This window comes from Rissa tridactyla, chromosome 1 (assembly GCF_028500815.1).
Source record: "Rissa tridactyla isolate bRisTri1 chromosome 1, bRisTri1.patW.cur.20221130, whole genome shotgun sequence".
Classification (NCBI taxonomy): domain Eukaryota; kingdom Metazoa; phylum Chordata; class Aves; order Charadriiformes; family Laridae; genus Rissa; species Rissa tridactyla.
Genome location: NC_071466.1, coordinates 21828965 through 21850661, shown reverse-complemented (window position 1 = coordinate 21850661; position 21697 = coordinate 21828965). Strand labels below are relative to the sequence as shown.

At 40.0% G+C, this 21697-nt stretch overlaps 1 protein-coding gene across 4 annotated transcripts in view; it reads right to left on the bottom strand.

Annotated features, from left to right (window-relative positions):
- Positions 1 to 496: 496 nt before the first annotated feature.
- PARP4 (poly(ADP-ribose) polymerase family member 4) overlaps positions 497 to 21697 on the bottom strand; it is a 54828-nt gene continuing 33627 nt past the window's right edge. For all 4 annotated transcript variants that reach the window (XM_054223559.1, XM_054223575.1, XM_054223581.1 and 1 more), the window contains 11 exons: positions 21424 to 21523; positions 19970 to 20140; positions 19457 to 19537; positions 17479 to 17559; positions 16009 to 16104; positions 13181 to 13342; positions 10501 to 11805; positions 9260 to 9361; positions 8392 to 8494; positions 7376 to 7508; positions 497 to 3241 (listed from right to left, as the gene is read on the bottom strand). In XM_054223559.1, coding sequence (XP_054079534.1) covers positions 3091 to 3241; positions 7376 to 7508; positions 8392 to 8494; positions 9260 to 9361; positions 10501 to 11805; positions 13181 to 13342; positions 16009 to 16104; positions 17479 to 17559; positions 19457 to 19537; positions 19970 to 20140; positions 21424 to 21523 — 2485 coding nt within the window. In that variant the 3' untranslated portion in view covers positions 497 to 3090. The remainder of the gene's footprint in view (positions 3242 to 7375; positions 7509 to 8391; positions 8495 to 9259; positions 9362 to 10500; positions 11806 to 13180; positions 13343 to 16008; positions 16105 to 17478; positions 17560 to 19456; positions 19538 to 19969; positions 20141 to 21423; positions 21524 to 21697) is intronic.

Sequence of the window (21697 nt, the reverse complement as noted above, 5' to 3'; positions counted from 1 at the left end):
TTAGAAGACTAGCAAGAAATTCTTTCCTGTGAGGGTGGTGAGACACCTGGAACGGGTTGCCCAGGGAAGCTGTGGATGCCCCATCCCTGGAGGTGTTCAAGGCCAGGCTGGATGGGGCTTTGAGCAGCCTGGTCTAGTGGGAGGTGTCCCTGCCCAGGGCAGGGGGGTGGAACTAGATGATCTTTAAGGTCTCTTCCAAGCTAAACCATTTTATGAAAATAATTGCTTTTAGGTAAGCACAGCTTCTTTTTAATGTAACATGCAGGAGAAAAGAAAGACAATCTTGTAAGAAAAAGCAAATAAACCACACCCCCTTTGCTTATTCAACTACCTTTGCTAGAGCCAGAGTGTTAATATATTACAGTTTCTTAAGGAATACATGTCACTGAAATGAAACTCAGGCTTTAGAGTGAATGTATACTTTTCGTACATACCCTTTATGGGATGTATCATTGCAACAGTGAAAACACCAAACTATTTGAATAATTAACTGCAATAAAAGAAAAACTATTTTATTTATGATTTTGCCAGCACTTTCTAAGGTAACTAGTAATGCAACAATTGACCATACTGTGGAATAATTACTAAATTGGCCAAGAATACAAAAGTACAGCATTGTTCACACATTAAGGAAAGTCATAAAATCAAGAGGCTTCTGAGGTAGAATACAGCCGCAGGTGGCACACGAAGAATGCAACATCTGTGATTCCCTGTACAAGGTTGTTTGCGAAACTACACGAGGGATGGAACGGAACACGATTGTTCCGTGGCCTTCCCTTGTGACAAATAGCAGATATGGGAACGAGATGGTACTACGGAACTGATAAGCGGCCTACACGCTACCCGAGCCAACATTTCGTCACATGTTGATGAAATGCTGTCCTTTGTGCGAACTTTGCTCATTTAATGTCATTATAATACCAAAACACACCTTCATCCCGAAGGCTACCCACCTCCAAGGTGTGACCACTCCCTCTTGAGTCTGCGCCCTGAATTTCTCGTAAACTATACCTTTAATTGTGAAGTGAGAGAATTTTACACCAATCATAATAAAAGTACGTATGACTAAAGTCACTCAAACTCCACCTTGAAGATAACAAATAGTATAAAAATAGCCCGAGAGAGGGGGGATACCCAGGGAAGACACCATCGTGAAGAATTCCATCACTGATTTCTGGGATTAGTCGACGGGCCGAGCCTTTCTTCCCCCCCATAGGGACGCCTTTGGGTAAGACTTAGATTACACCGAGTGTTTCCTCGGGGAACTTAGAAATTTCTCTAGAGAATCTCTATCCTACATTTATAGCCAGGCTGTATTGTTTATAACTTTGTCGCGCGTTTTGTATACTTAACAATATCTTTATTTGCACGTGCTTTGCAGACAGTGTATTTATCACCGGCAATCCTAAGAACCTGTATATCTGCTGTTTAAATAAACTGCACTGTTTAAGTAGCTACTCGTTTCGCTTTCTCACTGAGCGCGACCAAAGACTCCAGAGTGGCCGTGCTAGTTCAGGAGCACGACTAGACTGAAGGTGCAGTCCACTATTAGCGTATCCAAATCTAATAGTTTAATACATGTTAAACACAATTGGACTGATAGTGCTGAATTGGGCATCACTCAGAATTTAAACCTAGCCGCACCTAGGTGAGGAGTGTTGGAACGCAAGGGGGTTTATCTTCTGCCAAAACCGCTTTGCCCCTTTTCACGCAACACCATACAAAGACGTAGCAGCAGATTTAGAAGCTAGTTTATCATTGTCTACATTAAGGAGTCTTTCTAGCTCTTGAGAAACCCACATCCTAGCTCTTCTCAGATAGAAAGTGTAGTACAAATCTTTCCTTTGTATTATTTACAAAAAAGAGGCAGTATCTCACACATGTGAAAACAAGGATTCAGAGCACCTTAGAAACAGAAGGCCCTCAGGATATCCCTCTTGGCAACCTCCTCTACAAGACCAAGTGTTTATACTCCACAGCCTTGGCAAATGTTTGCTTAAATTCTCCTGTAAAAAAATCTATGAAAGAGATTCCACAGTTTTCCTTAGTAACCTCTTACAACACTTTGGTATTACTGCTCGGGAGCGCTCTCTGTTTGCTAGGGCAGTGTAGTGCATAACGTACGGTGGCTGTGGAATCTCCTGCTTCTGAATACTTTCAGTGGTTGGACAAACCAGTGTTGAGTATGTTCTGTCCACACTTGATCCCTCCTGTCTGCAAGCAATCATACTAAGTCTCTAACTACATTTCCTCAGATCACAAAGTACCAAGGTGTGATTCTGTGCAGCTCCTTAATTTAGAAGAGGTAATGTATTCATTCAAACACCTGTGAAAAGCCTATTAAATTAAAATAAATCACTTTTAGTCTGGTTTTGTTATTAGACTTCGGTGTTTGATCTAGTGTAAAATAAAACTAATCAGTTAGGTTTTCAGCAGAATACAAACTAACATCAGGAAAAAAAACCCTCATTCCTCCTAACAAAACTGACCTATGTATTCACGATTTGAGCTATGACTGATCAGAAAAGCCGTGCAGGAGAAAAATAACTGTTCTGCTGTTTGCATTTCAAGGCACACTGTAGGAATTGCAAAACCATCCAATTGAAAACACGGATATGTTATAAAGATATTTATTAGTTCTTTGGTTATCACATTCTTGTATCTGTCAAAACATCTCCTGCCATATTTAACTGAATTACTACATTATGCTTTCTTCACTGGGCCATTAAAGAAGTACATAAGATCTTAGAAGAAAACAAAACAAAGATATTGTAAAAGGACTTTCATAATGTGCAACGAACCAAAGAGATTAATGTAAAAAAATGAAATATTAAGGTATTTTTAACAGAGTTACAGGTAATACTGTAATACAGGTAATACTACATATATGTAAAATCAAGACTTACTAACTATAAGACCCTTTATTTCCATATCTTTAAGTCTGTGACTATGAGAATTATTATTCAGTAATAATATCAGATCGAATGTTCTCAATTTAAACATTTTATGTAAAACTGCAAAGAAAGCTAACGCTGCTATTATCTTAAAGAATTATGCAATTAAATATTTTCAGAAGAAAGAGAACTGAAGTTAGATAAACTTGATACCCAATATCTTCTGGGTGGCAGAATCCCAGTCTTTCCCAAGTTCAAGTCGATAGCAAATAGATGGAAATCGCCTTTCAGCTCTTCTTACCCACTCGATTGCTTTCTTGATCGACTCACAAGCCCAATGAACACCACTGTGTGTAGAAATGAAGTTTTATTATAACACCGTCTTGTAAATCCACCAAACGAGCAAGAAGAAAATTATATCTTCTAACGATAATTATTTGAAATAGAAAATTTTCTATAGTATGATAATCCAGCCTGTATAAAATATCATCAGATGCAGAAAACATCATCATCTGAGCCGCCCTATCTTTTTAGAAGGGAAATACGTAGACTCTTAATCGTTACTTGCATTTCATAAAGGCAAACTTCACTTCTTTGTACATTCACATATGTTAGAATTGCTTTCATCCAGCAGTCAATGCAATTTTATTTGTAATCCTGGCTACAGTAGCTAAAAGTATACAATCAATTTTTCCCTCTGTCAAGGAGTTTCAAAAGAGGGAGGAGGATCTCCAGGGCTCTCCTAACTGTTTCTTTGTCCTGTTGTCCTGGTTTCAGCTGGGATGAAGTTAACTTTTTTTTTTTATTTTTATCAGCTGGTGTAATGCTGTGTTTGGGATTTGGGACAGGAATAGTGTGATAAGGAACCCATGGTTTTGGTTGTTGCTCAGCACTCAAGGCCGTTTCTGCTCTTCACACCGCCCCACCAGCGAGCAGGCTGGGGGGGCACAAGAAGTTGGGGGAGACACAGCTGGCACAGCTGACCCCAACTGACCAAAGGGATATTCCATGCCATGGGACGTCATGCTCAGTATATAAAGCTGGGGGAAGAAGAAGGAAGGGGGGATGTTCAGAGTTATGGCATTTGTCTTCCCAAGTAACCGTTACCCATGATGGAGCCCTGCTTCCCTGGGGATGGCTGAACACCTGCCCGCCCATGGGAAGCGGTGAATGAACTCCTTGTTTTGCTTTGCTTGTGTGAGCAGCTTTTGCTTTACTTATTAAACTGTCTTTATCTCAACCCATGAGTTTTTTCACTTTTACTCTTCTGATTCTCTCCCCCATCCAAACTGGAGGGGAGTGAGTGAGCGGCTGTGTGGTTCTAGCTGCTGGCTGGGGTTAAATCCTGACACCTGTGAAGTATGAAGCGTGTAAAGTTTCCCATTTTGGCACAAGGAATATGTTGGTGGCCACCAAGGAATATGTTGGTGGCCACCATGCTACTAGAAAGCTATTTGCCATTGATGAAACTTGGTGGGATAAATCCCATGACTGGAGTGTGGCTATGGATGGCTACAGGCCGTTCAAAAGGGACAGGCGAGGAAGGAAGGGCGGAAGCGTTGCTCTCTACATCAAGAAATGGAGTGTGAAGAGCTGTCTCTGAAGAACAGCCACCAGCAGGTCGAAAGCCTGTGGGTAAGAATTGGCGACCAAGGCAACAAAGGGAGCCTTTTGGTTGGTGTCTACTACAGGGTGCCCAATCAAGGGGAGCCTATTGATGAAGCCTTCGTACTCCAGCTACAGGAGGCATCGCGCTTGCAGGCTCTCTCCTGCTGGGGGCCTTCAGCCACCCTGACATCTGCTGGAAAAGTAGCATGGCAAGCGGTAGGCAACCCAGGAGACCCCTGGAGTGCAATGAGGATAACTTCTTAAGCCAGGTAATAGACAGCCCCACCAGAGGAGATGTGATACTGGACCTGCTGGTCACCAACACAAGTGAGCTAATTGGCAACGTTGAGACTGGAGGCAGCCTGGGCTGCAGTGACCATGCACTGGTGGAGTTCACAGTCCTGAGGGACATGGGTCAGGGGAATAGTAAAGTCAGGATTCTGAATTTTAGGAAAGCAAAATTCCCGCTCTTCAAGGAGTTAGTCAATAGGACCCCCTGGGAAACTGCCCTCAGGGACAAGGGAGCAGAACAGAGCTGGCAGATCTTGAAAGATGCTTTCCACAGAGTGCACGAGCTCTCGATCCCCAGGTGTAAGGAATCAGGAAAGGAAGGCAAGAGACCAGCATGGCTGAGTTGAGACCTGCTGGTCAAACTAAAGGGCAAGAAGGGAATGCACAGGTAGTGGGAGCAGGGACAGGTATCCTGGAACACTGCCTGATTGTGTAGGGATGGGGTCAGGAAGGCCAAGGCACAGCTGGAGCTGAACTTGGCAAGGGACGCAAAGAACAATAAGGGCTTCTACAGGTATGTCAGCCAGAAAAGGAAGGTCAAAGAAAACATTCTCCCCCAATGAGCAAGACTGGCAAACTGGTAACAATGGACGAGGAGAAGGCTGAGGCACTCAACAACTTTTCTGCCTCAGTCTTCACTGGCAACCTCTCTCCCCACACCCCTTGAGCGGATGGATCCCAAGACAGGAACTGGGAGAGCAATGTCCCTCCCACTGTAAGAAAAGACCAGGTTCAAGACCACCTGAGGAACCTGAACATACAGAAGTCCATAGGACCTGACAAGATGCATGCCAGAGTCCTGAAGGAATTGGCTGATGTAGTTGCCAAGCCACTCTCCGTAATATTTGAAAAGTCATGGCAGTCAGGCAAAGTCCCTTGTGACTGGAAAAGGGGAAACATCGCACCCATTTTTAAGAAGAATAGAAAGGAGGACCTTGGGAACTACCAAACTGTCAGCCTCACCTCTGTGCCTGGGAAGATCATGGAACAGATCCTCCCAGAAGCTATGCTAAGGCACATGGAGGACAAGGAGGTGATTTGAGACAGCCAGCATGGCTTCAACCTATGGCCTTCTATGACGGAATGACTACATCAGTGGACAAGGGAAGAGCTAAGGATGTCTGTCTATCTGGACTTCTGTAAGACTTTTCACATGGTTCCCCACAACATCCTTCTCTCTAAATTGGAGAGATATGGACTTGATGGGTAGACTGTTTGGTGGACGAGGAGTTGGTTGGATGGTCACACCCTGAGAATAGTGGTCAACGGCTCAATGTCCAGATGGAGATCAGTGACAAGTGGTGTCCCTCAGGGGTCCATATTGGGACCAGTACTGTTTAATATTTTCATCAATTACTTGATCTTGAGTGGGATCGAGTGCACTCCCATCAAGTTTGCAGATGACACCAAGCTAAGTGATGCTGTTGACACGCCTGAGGGACAGGATGGCATCCAGAGGGACCTGAACAAGCTCAAGAAGTAGGCCTGTGTGGTTCAACATGAGGTTGTTCAACCTCATGGGGTTCAACAAGGCCAAGTGCAGGGTCCTGCAGCTGGGTCAGAACAATCCTCAGTATCAATACAGGCTGGCGAATGAAGGGATTGAGAACAGTCCTGAGGAGAAGGACTTGGGAGTACTGGGGGATGAAAAGCTGGACATGAGCAAACAATGTGCACTCACAACCCAGAAGGCCAACTGTACCTTGGGCTGCATCAAGAGAAGTGTGGCCAGCAGGTCAAGGGAGGTGATTCTGCCCCTCTATTCCACTCTGGTGAGACCCCTCCTGGGGTACTGCATACAGCTCTGGAGCCCTCATCACAGGAAAGACATGGACCTGTTGGAGCAGGTCCAGAGGAGGGCCACAAAAATGATCAGAGGGCTGGAGCACCTCTCCTGTGAGGACAGGCTGAGAGAGCTGGGGTTATTCAGCCTGGAGAGGAGAAGGCTTCAGGGAGACCTTATTGTGACTTTTCAATACTTAAAGGGAGCCTACAGGAAAGATGGGGACAAACTTTTTAACAGGGTCTGTTGCGATAGGACAGGGGGTAATGGTTTTAAACTAAAAGAGGGTAGATTTAGACTAGATATAAGGAAGAAATTTTTTACACTAAGCGGGGGTGAAACAGTGGAACAGGTTGCCCAGAGAGCTGGGTAGATACGCCATCCCTGGAAACATTCAAGGTCAGATTGGACAAGGCTCTGAGCAACATCATCTAGTTGAAGATGTCCCTACTCATTGCAGGGGGGTTGGACTAGATGACCTTTAAAGGTCCCTGCCAACCCAAACTATTCTATGATTCTGTGAGTTGGCCCTGCTTTAAGGAAGAGATAAGAAGTATCAACTATCTTATACTACTTTCTATACTTCTTAATTTTTGTATCGTATTTTGCAAAGCATTCCTTCCTCCATCCATCCTCTTAAAAGAAACTCCATGCCACCAATATGATTAATACCTTCCATTCCCTTTCCTACAGCCATATCCTGTAGTATAGTCATTGACTCTCCATAACGAAATTAATCTTCTGTATCTTGACATTTATATTACTACATTAAATTATAAAATTTTATTTAAAAGCACACCTTGAATTAGTTGAATCATCCAGTTTCATCAGAGTTTTGAAAACTATCCCTTTCAATTCCTTTCTGCAGCGTATGAACTGTAGCACAAGAAGAGTAGCAATCAACTGCAGTAGCTTTTCTTTTCCATTTGGGCCTAAGGAAGAAGAAAAGGGAAGCAGTATTACTATTTAAATGATTTCTGGACAACAGAAAAGGTACTTTCTGCAAAGTACTCCATATCACTTTAAAACATCAATTGTCCTAATGCAATTTAATTGTTTCACCATACAATCACTACTATCAGGAGTATTCACATTAGTGATTTGACAAACATGCTCCTGGCTTTCAAACTTAAACTTGGTTATGCTTTGTTGCGATTTCTGCAGTTTGTGTTTGCTTGGGTTCTAATCTACTTTGATTTTAATACATGCAATAATGGGAAACTTGTAAGATTTTTGTCCTTAGGTGAAGCATTGTGCTCTCTACTAATTTAGAAAGAAGGAATCGCCTTCTTTCCCCCCCAGGTTTTCTGGTCTGCTGCCAGCAAAGAGCACCAACTGACAGACTCAAACAGCAAAGTGTGTATAGGCAGAGTGCATACTGGATGCTGCAGGCAGTGCGCGCATGGGGAACAACTACATAAATATTATTCATATTATTTGAAATGTGAGAAGCAGAAGTGATCTCTGCCTCTCTCCTAGGAGACACTTTTCTTCTTTATTTTTTTTAGTAGATATTAATATAGCAGATACAATAATTGAGATAAAAGAACCTCTGTTGCTACTCCAACTGTCTCTCACATCCTCCACATATTTCTCCAGGAGATGTCCTTAGCAATCAGGACACTATATCATGAGAGAAGCTGAGAATAAACTGTATTATTAAAATCAGGCAGTTTTGAAAACTTTGAATTAAGAGATCCATTTAAATTTTGAGTATATCTTATTGAGAGTTCCACTAGACATATAGAGTAATAACACATACAGATAGGAAATATAATAAAATATACTGCTTTTGAATGACAGAAAAGTATTTACCAAGTGACTGAATGCCTTTTTTAATAAGGAAATTGTTAATTAAATCATCAGCATCAAACTTCAAGATTTTTCCCAACTGTAGACTGAGATTCCAAGAGCCATCCTACGGGATAAACAAAGATATGGATAAGCCAAAGATTCAGGACACTGAAAGTGTATTTGTCAAAAACAAAACAGACATAGGAGAATTACTTTAATTACTTTTTAAAAAGCTTACATAAACACAAAATCTGAAATCCACATAAGACAAGAGTGTCCAACTGAGGGCATCCCATGGTGGCTTCTTCACTTGGGTCATGTAATACTCTTGAAAACCTCCTTCTGTGTATTACTTACAGATACTGAGTGTTGTGACCCACAACAGTGTCGGAACAGGGATGTCTCTCACCACAAGGGACATACCAAAACAACAAAGCTAAACAGTACCTGCTCTGACTCCTACTTGCAGGATTCTTGGACAGTACCGTTTCATTTAGCTTCCCTAGCAATGGGTCTGACTGTCCACGGGAAGTTCCTGCTGCAACATCTCTCAGTCCAATCCTCTAAAACCCAACTACTTTTTATTTTCTTGCATAATGTGCTTCTCCTGTATGTTTTTATACTTGTTCCAAGCTGCAAACAGGTTCTGAAGGTGTATTACTACCTGTTGGCCCTGAGTTTATACTGTTCCTTATATATCCATTGCCAAGTTGCCCATGGAAGCAATAAAACATAGCAAGACTGATGTCATCATATACTTGTAAAATCTGTTTATAAACATTTTATAAATGCATATTACTTTATCTCAGGACAGGATTACTTTAGTAAAAATATTTTTTCCTTCTACTTGTATTTTAAGTAATACACAAATAGACTATGGGTGCTGTACCTGATTTTGGAGTGCAAACATTTCTTTCCAGTTCACAGAAGTCAACTCAATTCTCTGTTGAATCCTTGCTTTCTTTCTTGTTCTAGAGCACCGTGGTTGTTCCTGGAGAGGATAATGTTCATTAAGAATCTTACTGCCGTTACCCATGTAGCTACTACATCCTGATACAAAGTAATTGCATTTTAAAGTTTAAAAACCATGTCTCTTTTTAAAAAGAAACCTCTTTTTCTGGTTGAAAAAGGTTCATTCTCTCCCTGTGGAGAGCCTTTGCACAAACATCAGCTACAGCTGCAGAAAGTTCCTGTTTAACAAAATTACAAGGAATGAAATAATTCCAGAGTTAGTGAGACATTTTTCTCTTTTTAATCAAAGCTGTATGTCTTGTATTATGCACATTATCATTATACTGTTATTTGTATGTTCAAAATGAAAATAAATACATATTGTTTAAAATAAAAATTTCTTACCCTGTTCTACCTTACACTGGTCAAATACAGAGTAAAATTTGACTCTGGAGATGTTATCTCCACAGGTTGGTTCTGATTCTATCCTGTTTCTTAAGCACGATGGACTGCCCACGCAAGGGACAAAAAACAGCATGACTTTGATGTCATCATGCTCTTTACAAAATCAGTTTATAAAGCAAAGAAAACAAAATCATTTCTAAAATGTTTATCTCAGGGCAGGGCTGAAGATAATTTTTCCTTCTACTCATATCTTATTTTTAGGTAATGCGTGAATAGAGGATGGGTACTGCCCTTGATTTTGGAGCTCAAGAACTGCATTCCTATTTACCAAACTGAATGGAAGTTTTTGCTAAATCTTCTGTGTTGGCATAAACCAGCAAGATTGTACCTGAACAAAATAATGTTCATCGAGAACCTTATTCTACCACTATTACCCATATAGCTACTACTCATGATACAAAGTAATGCCATTTAAAAGTCATCTATTAGAGTAGTAAGGATCAAGTGGCAGAATTCAGAGTATAAGATTTACCACTTTGAAAAAGAATAACTAAAACCCAACCACACAAAAAGCATGCTTTCTGCATTCCAGGTTCAGATTCCTTGAATTGGAAAGCAGTGTCATGCAGCCTTACCACGTTCTTTTTTGGCTGTACATCCACGAACCTTGAAACACAAATGTTTAAGGCAGCTTTTGTTAGCTGAATTCAGCTTGGATTTCAAAATGACAGGTGTAGCATCCTATACATAAATGACTACTGATGGAAGACTTACCTTAAGTGCCTCAGTAAGTCCTTCTTTAGGAGGCGTAACATCATGCTGACGTATCGCCTTCATCATACACCTAGGTTGCAATGCTTCTTTTCTATCAGCTTGAAAATCAGGAACTTTGGGAGCAACTTGTTTTTTAATACTAGTCTTTTCAGAATTTGTGCCTGCAGGGGTAGCTGAACCAATTACAGGAATCCGTATCGGAGCAACAGAACAGGGAACTGAATTAAATGAAGAATTCTGCATCGGAGCAGCACGAGGGGTGGCTGAACCAAATCCAGAATTCTGCATCAGAGCAGCACGAGGGGTGGCTGAGCCAAAGAAAGAACTCTGCATTGGAGCAGCACAAGGGGCAGATGAACCAAATCCAGAATTCTGCATCGGAGCAGCACAAGGGGTGGCTGAGCCAAAGAAAGAACTCTGCATTGGAGCAGCACAAGGGGCAGATGAACCAAATCCAGAACTCTGCATCGGAGCAGCACAAGGGGTGGCTGAGCCAAAGAAAGAACTCTGCATTGGAGCAGCACAAGGGGCAGATGAACCAAATCCAGAATTCTGCATCGGAGCAGCACAAGGGGTGGCTGAGCCAAAGAAAGAACTCTGCATTGGAGCAGCACAAGGGGCAGATGAACCAAATCCAGAACTCTGCATCGGAGCTGCACAAGGGGCAGATGAACCAAATCCAGAACTCTGCATCGGAGCTGCACAAGGGGCAGATGAACCAAATCCAGAACTCTGCATCGGAGCAGCACAAGGGGTGGCTGAGCCAAATCCAGAACTCTGCATCGGAGCAGCGCAAGGGGCAGATGAACCAAATACAAAGCCCTGCATCGGAGCAACACCAGAAGAACTAGCTTGTTTCGTGCCTTTCACCGATGTTTGAAAAGAACAGGGAAGGGGAGGAGGAGGAGCAGGTTTAGGAGCATCTGCACAGACGTGTGATTTTTTAAGTGCAGGTGTCTGAAGTGATTTTTGTTGAGTCAGATCAATTCCTCCCCCTGGCTTAGGTTTAAAACCAAACAATGAGAAAGGTTCAGCAGCTTGCGGCAGACAAAGTTCTTGTGGTGAAGGTGATCTTGTTCTCGATGATCCCTCCTTTGTGGTATCTCTATCAAAACTGAAACTTGATTTGAGACTGCAAATACTACTTTCAAGTTCAGAAACATTTACAAAGTCCTGCACCGTGTATTTTGGTGACACGCTTTTTTGACTAACAGGAACTTCTTCCAGTAGCAATTGTAAGCTTTCAGCTCCATCCTTCTCTCTTCGGAAGTCAGCTGCATTAAAGTTTACTTGTGTGAAACATTCCTGTTTAGTAAAATTACAAGGAAACAAACAAAACAATTCCAGAATTAGCAAGATACTTTTCTCTTTTTGATTGAAACAGTATTTCTTCTTATATTGTATGCAGTATTATTATGCTGTCATTCACATGTTAAAAATGAAAGTAATATACCAGTTAAACTAAGAATTTCTTACCTTATTCTACCTTACACTGGGCAAATTCAGAAGAAAATTTGACTGTGACAAAATATGAGCAGAGAGGTATTTTATATTATTAAGATAATGATTAATATGATGATGATTATGAGCCAAGGAAGTTCCACTGAACAATACTGTTGTACATACACAGAAGATAGATCTACACAAATTGAAGCCTGGATCCTGCTTGTGCTACAATTCTGGCACATGTACCAGCTGAGGTCCAGTAGCTGCTGCATGCCAGCTAGTGAGCCAAGGCTCTACTGCCACCATACACCAACGCAGATGTTTGGAACTCCTCTGCCTAGGAGTTCTTGGGCCAAAGGATCAGGAAAATGGCTTTATATGAGCTGACCTAAGTTACAGAACACACACCCAGATACTGTTCTAAATAACTCACAATACATTACAGACTACAGGCTGAGATGATGCTCCCAAGTTGTATTAAATGCACACCATGGTCATGCACAACATAATTTAATAGACAAATAGTAATTTTCTTGAATCCCCTACACAATTTGGAGATGTAAAGCTTTAATCTGTTAAGACTTTACAGACTGACAGAATTGTACCTGCTGACTAACTGATGCAGGCATCTCTTGTAGTTTCCAAAGTCAAGAGAGAGCTACGATAACTAGCAAACATCCAATTTCACTAGTTCAAGTTTCTCCCATTGTTCCTCCCTCATCCCAGAGATTGTCCCATTGCATGCTAGCAACGTGTTCGCTTCTTTCAGTCATGCTTAGCCCCATTCCTAGTGGTCTCTCTGCTTTGGCTGTACCTCTCTGCTAGTGGAGACTTCGTTAAGGATCAATACCTTGATTTTCCTTGAAACTCCCCCTTCCCGCTCATGTTTCTTAGAGTTGAATTTAAGACTTCATCTACACTAGCATATTCTTATGAGAGAATGCTCTAATACGTGTTAGTTTCTTCTGGAAGGGAGAAAAAGTCTGTATTATCATATTGTCTCTCAAAACTTCTGCTGCGCTCACAATATCTTTAAGTATACTTTATTTTTGGGACAGGTTCCTCCAAATTTTCATGTGTATAATAAAATTCCACACAGTACTTGTGTGGCATTAATTATATTCAAAACAATTAAAAGTTGAACAGATTTCATGAACAATTACTAGATGGTTAAACATGCAATACAGCACCACAATTGGATAATATACCAAAAACGTTAGCAATAAGAACATACATTGAACGTAGTTACTGTGTCAAAGGCAAATTCTTCTGCAAATAAGGAGTCAGATTCCATCAACTTTTGGCCCCAGTCCATGTAAGGTAAAAAATCTACATCTTCTTGAGCTATAATTTCCAGGATGTCTGGAGCATCAGCAGAACAAGTTTCATTAGCATCCTAAATTAAAATGCATCACAGTTATGAACCTGAAAAGTCTCTGGCATTATAGAGACAGTGTGTTTTCCTTTGGGAGGTTGAAATGTGTTGAAAACAGGGAATAAGCAGACCATGCAGTATATACAAAAACCAGAAAATGTAACTTCACATTTTTTACTATATTAAGGGACAATGTATTGCCAGTAATTACATGCACATGAAATATAAAGGCGGACAGTATATATTTGGATGTGTAATTTGTTCAAATCCACTTAATTGAAATAAAATCCAAATCTTGCGCAGTTCACAGAGTGATCACAGAATCACAGAATGGTCGGGGTTGGAAGGGACCTCTGGAGATCATCTAGTCCAACCCCTCTGCCAGAGCAGGGTCACCCAGAGCAGGCTGCACAGGAACGCGTCCAGGCGGGTTTTGAATGTCTCCAGAGAAGGAGACTCCACCACCTCTCTGGGCAGCCTGTGCCAGTGCCCTGCCACCCTCAAAGTAAAGAAGTTTCTCCTCACGTTTAGGTGGAACTTCCTATGCTCAAGTTTGTGCCTGTTACCTCTTGTCCTGTCCTTGTTCTTTTTATCAGAATCCTATTGCTATCCTTTAAAGGAAAGCAAATGTAAGTGTTATTATAGATGTGCTTAAATTACTTTGCATTGTGCAAAATCACGTTAAGAAGACAAATTACGTAGCATAATACAGTGACAAGCTGAGTGGGCTAGTTTGGATATTTCTGCATGTCACTGCATTGTGTTATGTAGGTGTTTTTGTCTTAAGATGTCTGCAATGTTTTGTTCCACTGGGTCAAAAAAATCATCCTAGACTATAAATGAGATTAAATCTATTATATTTATGGACATAATTCAAACATAACCTTCTGCAAGTCTGTTTTTTGAAAGACAATGTATCGACAAGGGGAAACTGAATCTTTTGAAGAATTGTAAAACCAGATATATAAAAATCAGAATGACAGATAATAATCTGTTGACACCCTTCATAAACAACTAGTTCATTAAATCACACAGGTGTTTCCTTGCTAATCTGCAACACATTTTTTCTTCTGAATATCGCTTCTGTTATGTACCAGATGGAATATTCAGGTGCATTACAGAAAGATATTTAAATTGACTCAGTTGAGTTATCTTATTTTGAAAAGTAGTCCTTGACCTGGGAATATCTAATAATGCCACAGTGTTGCATTTTATAGTTGCTTTTTAATGAGACATTTTTTGGAATGCATGTCTGTCTTTTGATGTTTAATTGCAAACGTTGGAGTTGTTACTCAGGAACACAGCAGTTCCAAAAAAATCCAACTTTTATAATGAAAATATGCTACTGGTATTGGTTCATTCATAATAATGGAGACATCAAGACAAAACAGTAAAAATAGGAAAAGGTATCCTTGTTTTATCCAGCATTTCCACTGAGTTCTTCTTTCAGGCCTACTTTTATTTATATTAATGTATGTCGTGGTTTGAGGTAAAGGAGAACCATGTGGACTTTGGCTTTCCTAATGATGCTTCTGCATGCTCAGATATATGCTCTATATTCCTTCCACGTTAACTGTCCCTGCTTCCGCTGTCAGTGTACTTCCTTTTTATGTTAGAATTTTTCCAGGAGTTCCTTGTTCATCCATGTTCATGCCAGGCATTTTTGCCTGACTTCCTGTTCATTAGGATAGACTGCTCTTGAGCTTAGAGGAAGGATCTTAGAGAAGATCCTTGAATCTGAAATAGTGACTACAGGTAACTCCTATAATCTGTGCTGAGAAAAAGACGTCTTGAGAAAATTAATCTGAACTGGTTTAGGTATTTAACTTTAGGATGAGATGAATCAAGCTCTAGAAATATCTATTTATTTAGACGATGAGAGGAAGACAAATGTGACTGACTGATTTATTGCTAAATGTACACACACGTATTTGGTCAGATGAATCCCCATTCTCTGTGCCCCAAATAGCGCTTAATCCAACTGATGTCATCTTGCTTATCGTGATACAGCTTTCTGTTTGAAAACTCTCCTTACTGACCCTTGAATTTCAAGGTTGTAATTTATATGAATTTCTTTCTATTTGTTGCAAAGCTTTTGTTTCTCCTACCACTGTTCTAATACTGAACACAAATGAAAAAGCTCCACAGTTTACTGCAATATTAAAGAGATTTTTTTCGAGCTTTGCTTTCCTTGTGACGTCCACCTCATACAGACTCCCCTAGAACGACTTTTGCCAATGCAAAATCCATTACTTCAGCAATCCATGGCTAGAGTGGCCTGTTTGCTATAGTTTGGCATCCTTATTTTTTACAAGAAACGGTTCTGTGGCTTATGCAGCCAGGATTGAAGAGTACTCCTCATCTGGCCTTGTCCTTTGACCTGTCTGACTCCCACAGCACTATGAGGAATTGCAAACCACGTAGCAAATCACAACAGGAACACAACACACAGATTGACAAATTTTGATTGTAAAGTAGGGACAGGCAATATAAGAGATAGAAAAGGAAAATAACTTGCTATATTGCAGAAGCAAAATTATGTCAAAAATATTAGTGTTAGCTCTATCGTAAAGGAATAATCATTGTTTAGCAAACGGAGGACTGGCTTTGATATGTACAAGGCTACAGAATTTGGAGTCTTTTGATAGAGAAGCTAGTGGGAACAAGATATCATACAGAAAACATACCCTTTTCTCAACCGCAACGAAGCTTGTAAACTGGCTTATAATTGAGTTCTCCAAGCTGAGCTGAATAATCATGTTTTTCAAGAGTTGTTTCTTCATCTAGATTGTTAAGCATTAACAAAAGGAACAAGCAGAAAAAACCCAATCAGCTAAAAGAAACATTGATGTCAAAACTGAACACATACCTATGAACACACGTGCTCTAAATAGAGACATGTAAAAGGAAGAGCTCATATGAATATATTGGCCTGCCTAACTGTCTGCTCCCTTCTAACTCTACTCCCTCAACAGAACTTTGGGCAGGGATACACATTTCCTCTAGTTAGACTTCTTTGGGTTCTATCCTCCTTCTAGTGTAAGAAGCAGACGTATTTTGTAAGAAGAATTAGTCTGAAGTCTCAAATAAGCCAAGATGGCAATATGGTAAGTTTTTAAGTAGCTAAAAGATATTTTTTTAACAGATCATCAGATCGTTAAGTCTGTTTATCTATAAAACACAGGTCATTATCTTCCACCATATCCTATACAAAAGCTATGGACTTTCGCTGGACTGATACGTATTGATCTACGTGAAACTAAAATGTTGTATGTCAGAAAAAGAAGAATCACCAATGGCCTCCAATGACATAGTATAGATTAGGAAAAATATGCAGACATCATGCCAATAGAGGACATTCTTACAGTGGGGAAGAAGAAAAGACTGTCCCAAAAGTTTTCAAAATCTTATCTAGGAGGATATTACTTGTCCTGGTTCCAGCTGGGATGGAGTTAACTTTTTTTTTAGCAGCTGCTGTAGTGCTATGTTTGGGATTTGGGATGAGAAATAGTGTTGATGGCACACTGGTGGTTTTGGTTGTTGCTCAGCACTCAAGGCCGTTTCTGCTCCTCACACCGCCCCACCAGCGAGCAGGCTGGGGGGGCACAAGAAGTTGGGGGAGACACAGCTGGCACAGCTGACCCCAACTGACCAAAGGGATATTCCATGCCATGGGACGTCATGCTCAGTATATAAAGCTGGGGGAAGAAGAAGGAAGGGGGGATGTTCAGAGTTATGGCGTTTGTCTTCCCAAGTAACCGTTACCCATGATGGAGCCCTGCTTCCCTGGGGATGGCTGAACACCTGCCCGCCCATGGGAAGCAGTGAATGAACTCCTTGTTTTGCTTTGCTTGTGTGAGCAGCTTTTGCTTTACTTATTAAACTGTCTTTAACTCAACCCAAGAGTTTTTTCACTTTTACTCTTTTGATTCTCTCCCCCCATCCAAACTGCAGGGGCGTGAGTGAGCGGCTGTGTGGTTCTAATCGCTAGCTGGGGTTAAACCATGACATTGCTATACGGTGAATTTAACCTTAAAGTGATTTAGAATTGCAACCTTCTAGTTATGTTTAACAAAGCAAGAAAATTGTCTGTATCTCACTGAAATGTTTAATATTTAGCATTTTAAATTTATACTTTTTATTTCAGATTATCAAACCTCATGTTCTGTTTCGTTCTCATGAAGAATCCCATCCTCATAGTCATTAATGAAAGCTCTTGCTGCAAGTTTGTGTAGAACCTAGGAAGAAAACTAAACTGATGATTACAGCAGCAACTTACTTTTTTTTTTTTTTAAATTCTTCCTTTCATTTATGAGGTCCAGCTTCAGGCAATTAGCTTCCATATTTGCACAGAATCCCATTCTCTAAGGAAGGGTCAAGCTAATTTTCCATTTGAAAAGCAATCACAACCTACATCTAAGGTACATCTTTATTTCACTTAATTTCAGCAAACTCAAAATATCCAGATCTTCACTTGTTGCACACATTCTCTCTAGAGTTATGGGTGAGGAGAAATAAAGCAGGCATGCAAATAAACAAAAACTTCACCAGGCAATCAATCCCAACTTGAAATGGCTAACTAATACAGGTAGGAAGAATGCCCCTTCTGGATGCACACATTTTTCTCCAGTGCCTGTAAACAGAGCCTGGCAACTACCATGGATTTAACCAACAATTTCTATATAGGTTAAATTAGGTAAATTAATCTTGTCCATAAAAATACAGAATTTGGGGAAAAAGTAAAGTGAGTCTTAGAGTGTTCAACTTTACAAATAATCATTAGGTTTACCATAATCAAGTAATTTTTGACCTGAGGGGCTGTACACAGAAAAGGGAAATACTGAACTGTACTAACCAGAAATTACTTTTTTGAACTAAACCAGTCTTCTATAGAAAAGAAGAAAAATTTTGGTGTCTTCAATATGTTAAAGCTAACAAAAAGAGTGAGCTCTGTGGGGGCAGTGTGATCAAGTCCAGCTGTGTTCCAGTTCCAATTGCCAAAACATTCCCACTGGCTCATTTTTGGAAGAATATGATAGATGCCAAAGAGAGCCATTTCTGAAGAAAATCTCCTAAGCAAATAGTTATTTTTTGAGCTAAGGTAAATTGGCAAAAGAAACAGGTAGGAATTATCAGAGTTCATCTAAAGCATCAAGAATTATTTTTTTTTTTTCTAAATTTGGCTTGTTTTTGTCATTTTGCCATTTCAGTTTGCACCTTTCAAAACTTAGTTTTCTTAACCGCACCTGGAATTTGTAGTACAAGTATTTTTCCAGAAGCAAAAATTCATTATAGCAAGCAAATACATTGCTTCTGCTTGCCAATTTTATTTGCCTGTAGATGGCGCATCCCTGGGAACCAACTGTCCTTATGGAAACCAACAGTCCTTACAGAAACCAACACAACCAACACATCCATGGAAACCAACCCATGATAGTAGCTTTCAAAGTAGATTACACTAAATAGGGAACAATATCATTTATATTTGAAAACAAATCAGCTTCCCTTAGTGGGGAAGGAGAGACAGTCATATCAGAATTATTACTGCAGGTTGACTATTCTTTTGATTTTTTTCAAGTGTAGACACCTGTTAGATTTAATAAATGGTTCTTTTTAGCTTGTTTTCATTTTCACAATGGGTGCTGTGCTTTCCTCTGCATAAAGGCTCTGTACTTGATTGTTACTGAAGCAGAGGAAAGGCTTGTAAAATTTTACTGTCCCTTTTTCCATACATTTCTAGGGATGACAGACTAGTGATAAGATGTTCCACGTAGCAACAATTTACAACATGAAAGAGAATGCAGCAGCTTCTTCACAGGAGTAACCTGAAGAACAGCCAGGCCAAAGATAAAGCTGGAGCCCAAACAGGCTGCCAAAATAAGAAGCAGCGCTGCCTATTCTGAGAAGCTTAAGTTTTATGTTAGAAAGCACAGAGAAAGGTGACACTTCTACGTAAAACAGTTTCCATTTAAAAGTCTGAAAACTGAAGGTCTGCTTTAAAACATCAGAAGCAAAAGTGCAAGAGCTGCTGAAAACAGGGATTTCAATTCCTTCAAATGAGCACGAAGCAGCATGTAGTTGTTTAAAGCATCTTGTCTCACTATGGCATGTACAAACAATGCTGGCCAAACTCACTGTTCCTGTTGTCTTTTGTAGTTCAGTAGTTGACACCACAGTCTGTAGTTCTTGGTCATTTATTATTGCACTTAAGGTGGCCTAAAAGGAAAAAAAATAATACTGTTTCCTTCTCTCTCATGCTGTGTTACCAGCACGCATGCATGCTGTTCTGTTTTCCGAATATAACTCGGAATATAAACAAAACCAAATATAACTTACAAACCTGTAAGCCTTTGCATGTCTAGGTTTATAAATATTTCCCCTTTCAACAAGGGGACAGTCACAAGTAAAGGAATCCTGTATTTATCAAAGCACAATGATAGGAACGTTAAATTAGGTAACTTTTTCCTCTCCACTTCTTAGAGGGAAGACTAATAATGACAATTAAATAGTAACTTAATTACATTTAGCAATGAAAAAGAAGGTAAGTGCATGCTGCACAGAGGATATATAATACAATGTAATATCTCCTTTGTGATTGTTTTACATATGAATTTCTATGCAGTAGTGCATGTGCATTCCAGTCTTTACCTGAGTACAGTGAGGGATGAATCCATAGACAAGAAGTCTCTCATTGTTAAATAACGACTGTATTTGAGCAGGAGCCTGCATTGGCTCTGGTGCACCTGTATTGAACTGTTGCCATTTAATAGAAACTGAACTGCATCCTGGAGACAACATTCTAGATACCTGGCTCTGTATCTGTGTAAAGAAGCAAAATAAATTAGCTCTGTTAGCAGGCTTTCAAAAGAAAATGTAATCTCTCAATAGAAAATAACATGTTTCCCACATGAATGGAACTAATTTCTTCTTTTTTTTAAACAACTAAAACAAGCCACATACTATTAGTGGTAAAAATGAGTCTAATGTTTGGAGGTAATAGGGAGAATCACTCAGACATTATTGTACTAGCTTCTGGAATAATGAGACTTCTTTTAAGTAAAAGCTGAAATTTGAGAGTAAAGTTTTTATCCATCAGGGTTGCCAAACAGGCCAGGGAGTATAGCCTGCTAAACTTAGCACCATCCCCTACATGTGAACTCTGAGACATGCAAGCAGTTCTGCACGTCTCCATGGCCTGCTCTGGATAGTTCTGCATATATCACTCAAATGACAGCCAGAATGGCAAGAGGAGAAATCTATGCTTTCATCCATTCCCCCGGGCAAAAGTGCGCCAGACACTCAACTAGCCTTGCTGCAGCACCTTTTCTACTGTCACTGTTCCAGGAGGGACCAGATTCAAGGCATAGGATAGTGCTGCAGACACATAACTATAGATGGAAACTGAAAAGCACCACATACCGGGCCCTAGATTGCCTGAAACTTCTAGACGTGCCAACAGTCAAAAGTTACAGAATACAATTGCTACAGGCTTCATCACTATAGCAAGGACAACGTAGATGGACTGTGACCTATGGCAGAAGCAAAGCCATGCTTTTCCATTCAGGGAAAATTATTTATATAGCTTAATATTTTTTAAACTTTTTCCAAGTTGGTGTTATTGCACTTAGCAAGAAAAGTACAGAAGGTCTCTCAAAAAGAATAGAAAAAAAAAATAAAATAAGTCATGGCTTTCTTGTTTTCTTTTACAAATTCAGTGACCAATCTGAATGAGAAGGTAGAGCAACTACAGGGACAAATTCTCTCCCTGATCAAAGAACTGAGGGTTCTGTACAGCTCTCATATCCCTTCCTATAGCACATGTGTTCCTGATGAAAATAAGGTAACTTTGTAATACTCAAACTAAATACTTCTCTTTCTCATTTAGTATCAATTTATAATTAAAATACAGGAAGCCTTAACAAGTATCTCTCCTTCCACCTTCTATCAAATGTTTCTTGGACTATCTCATTGAAATAGCAAAGACACATGATCCCATGAAAAGTAGTAATTCCCATTTTGAGATACTGAAGATATGCAGTATCAGATATTGATATAGCAGACAATGACCACATAGTGAATATAGTCAAGATTTATAAATGTACCTTTCTCTCCCAGTTATACTTTGATTTCAGGTCAAAGTATTCAAATGCTCCAGCACCATATTGGGACAAAGATCTCAGCATGTGTCGATTTGCTGTGGAACTAACAAAAAAAATTCTGTATGTAATTATTGAATTAAATTGTTCGTCTGGTATTATTTCTAAATATTTTGTTTTTAATTAGTACTGCAAGCCTTCTGAATCGGAATTTTTTAAATTCTATCCCTTTTTCAGGGGACAGACCAACTGAAAGCAACGGAGCCAATGAATGTGCTGC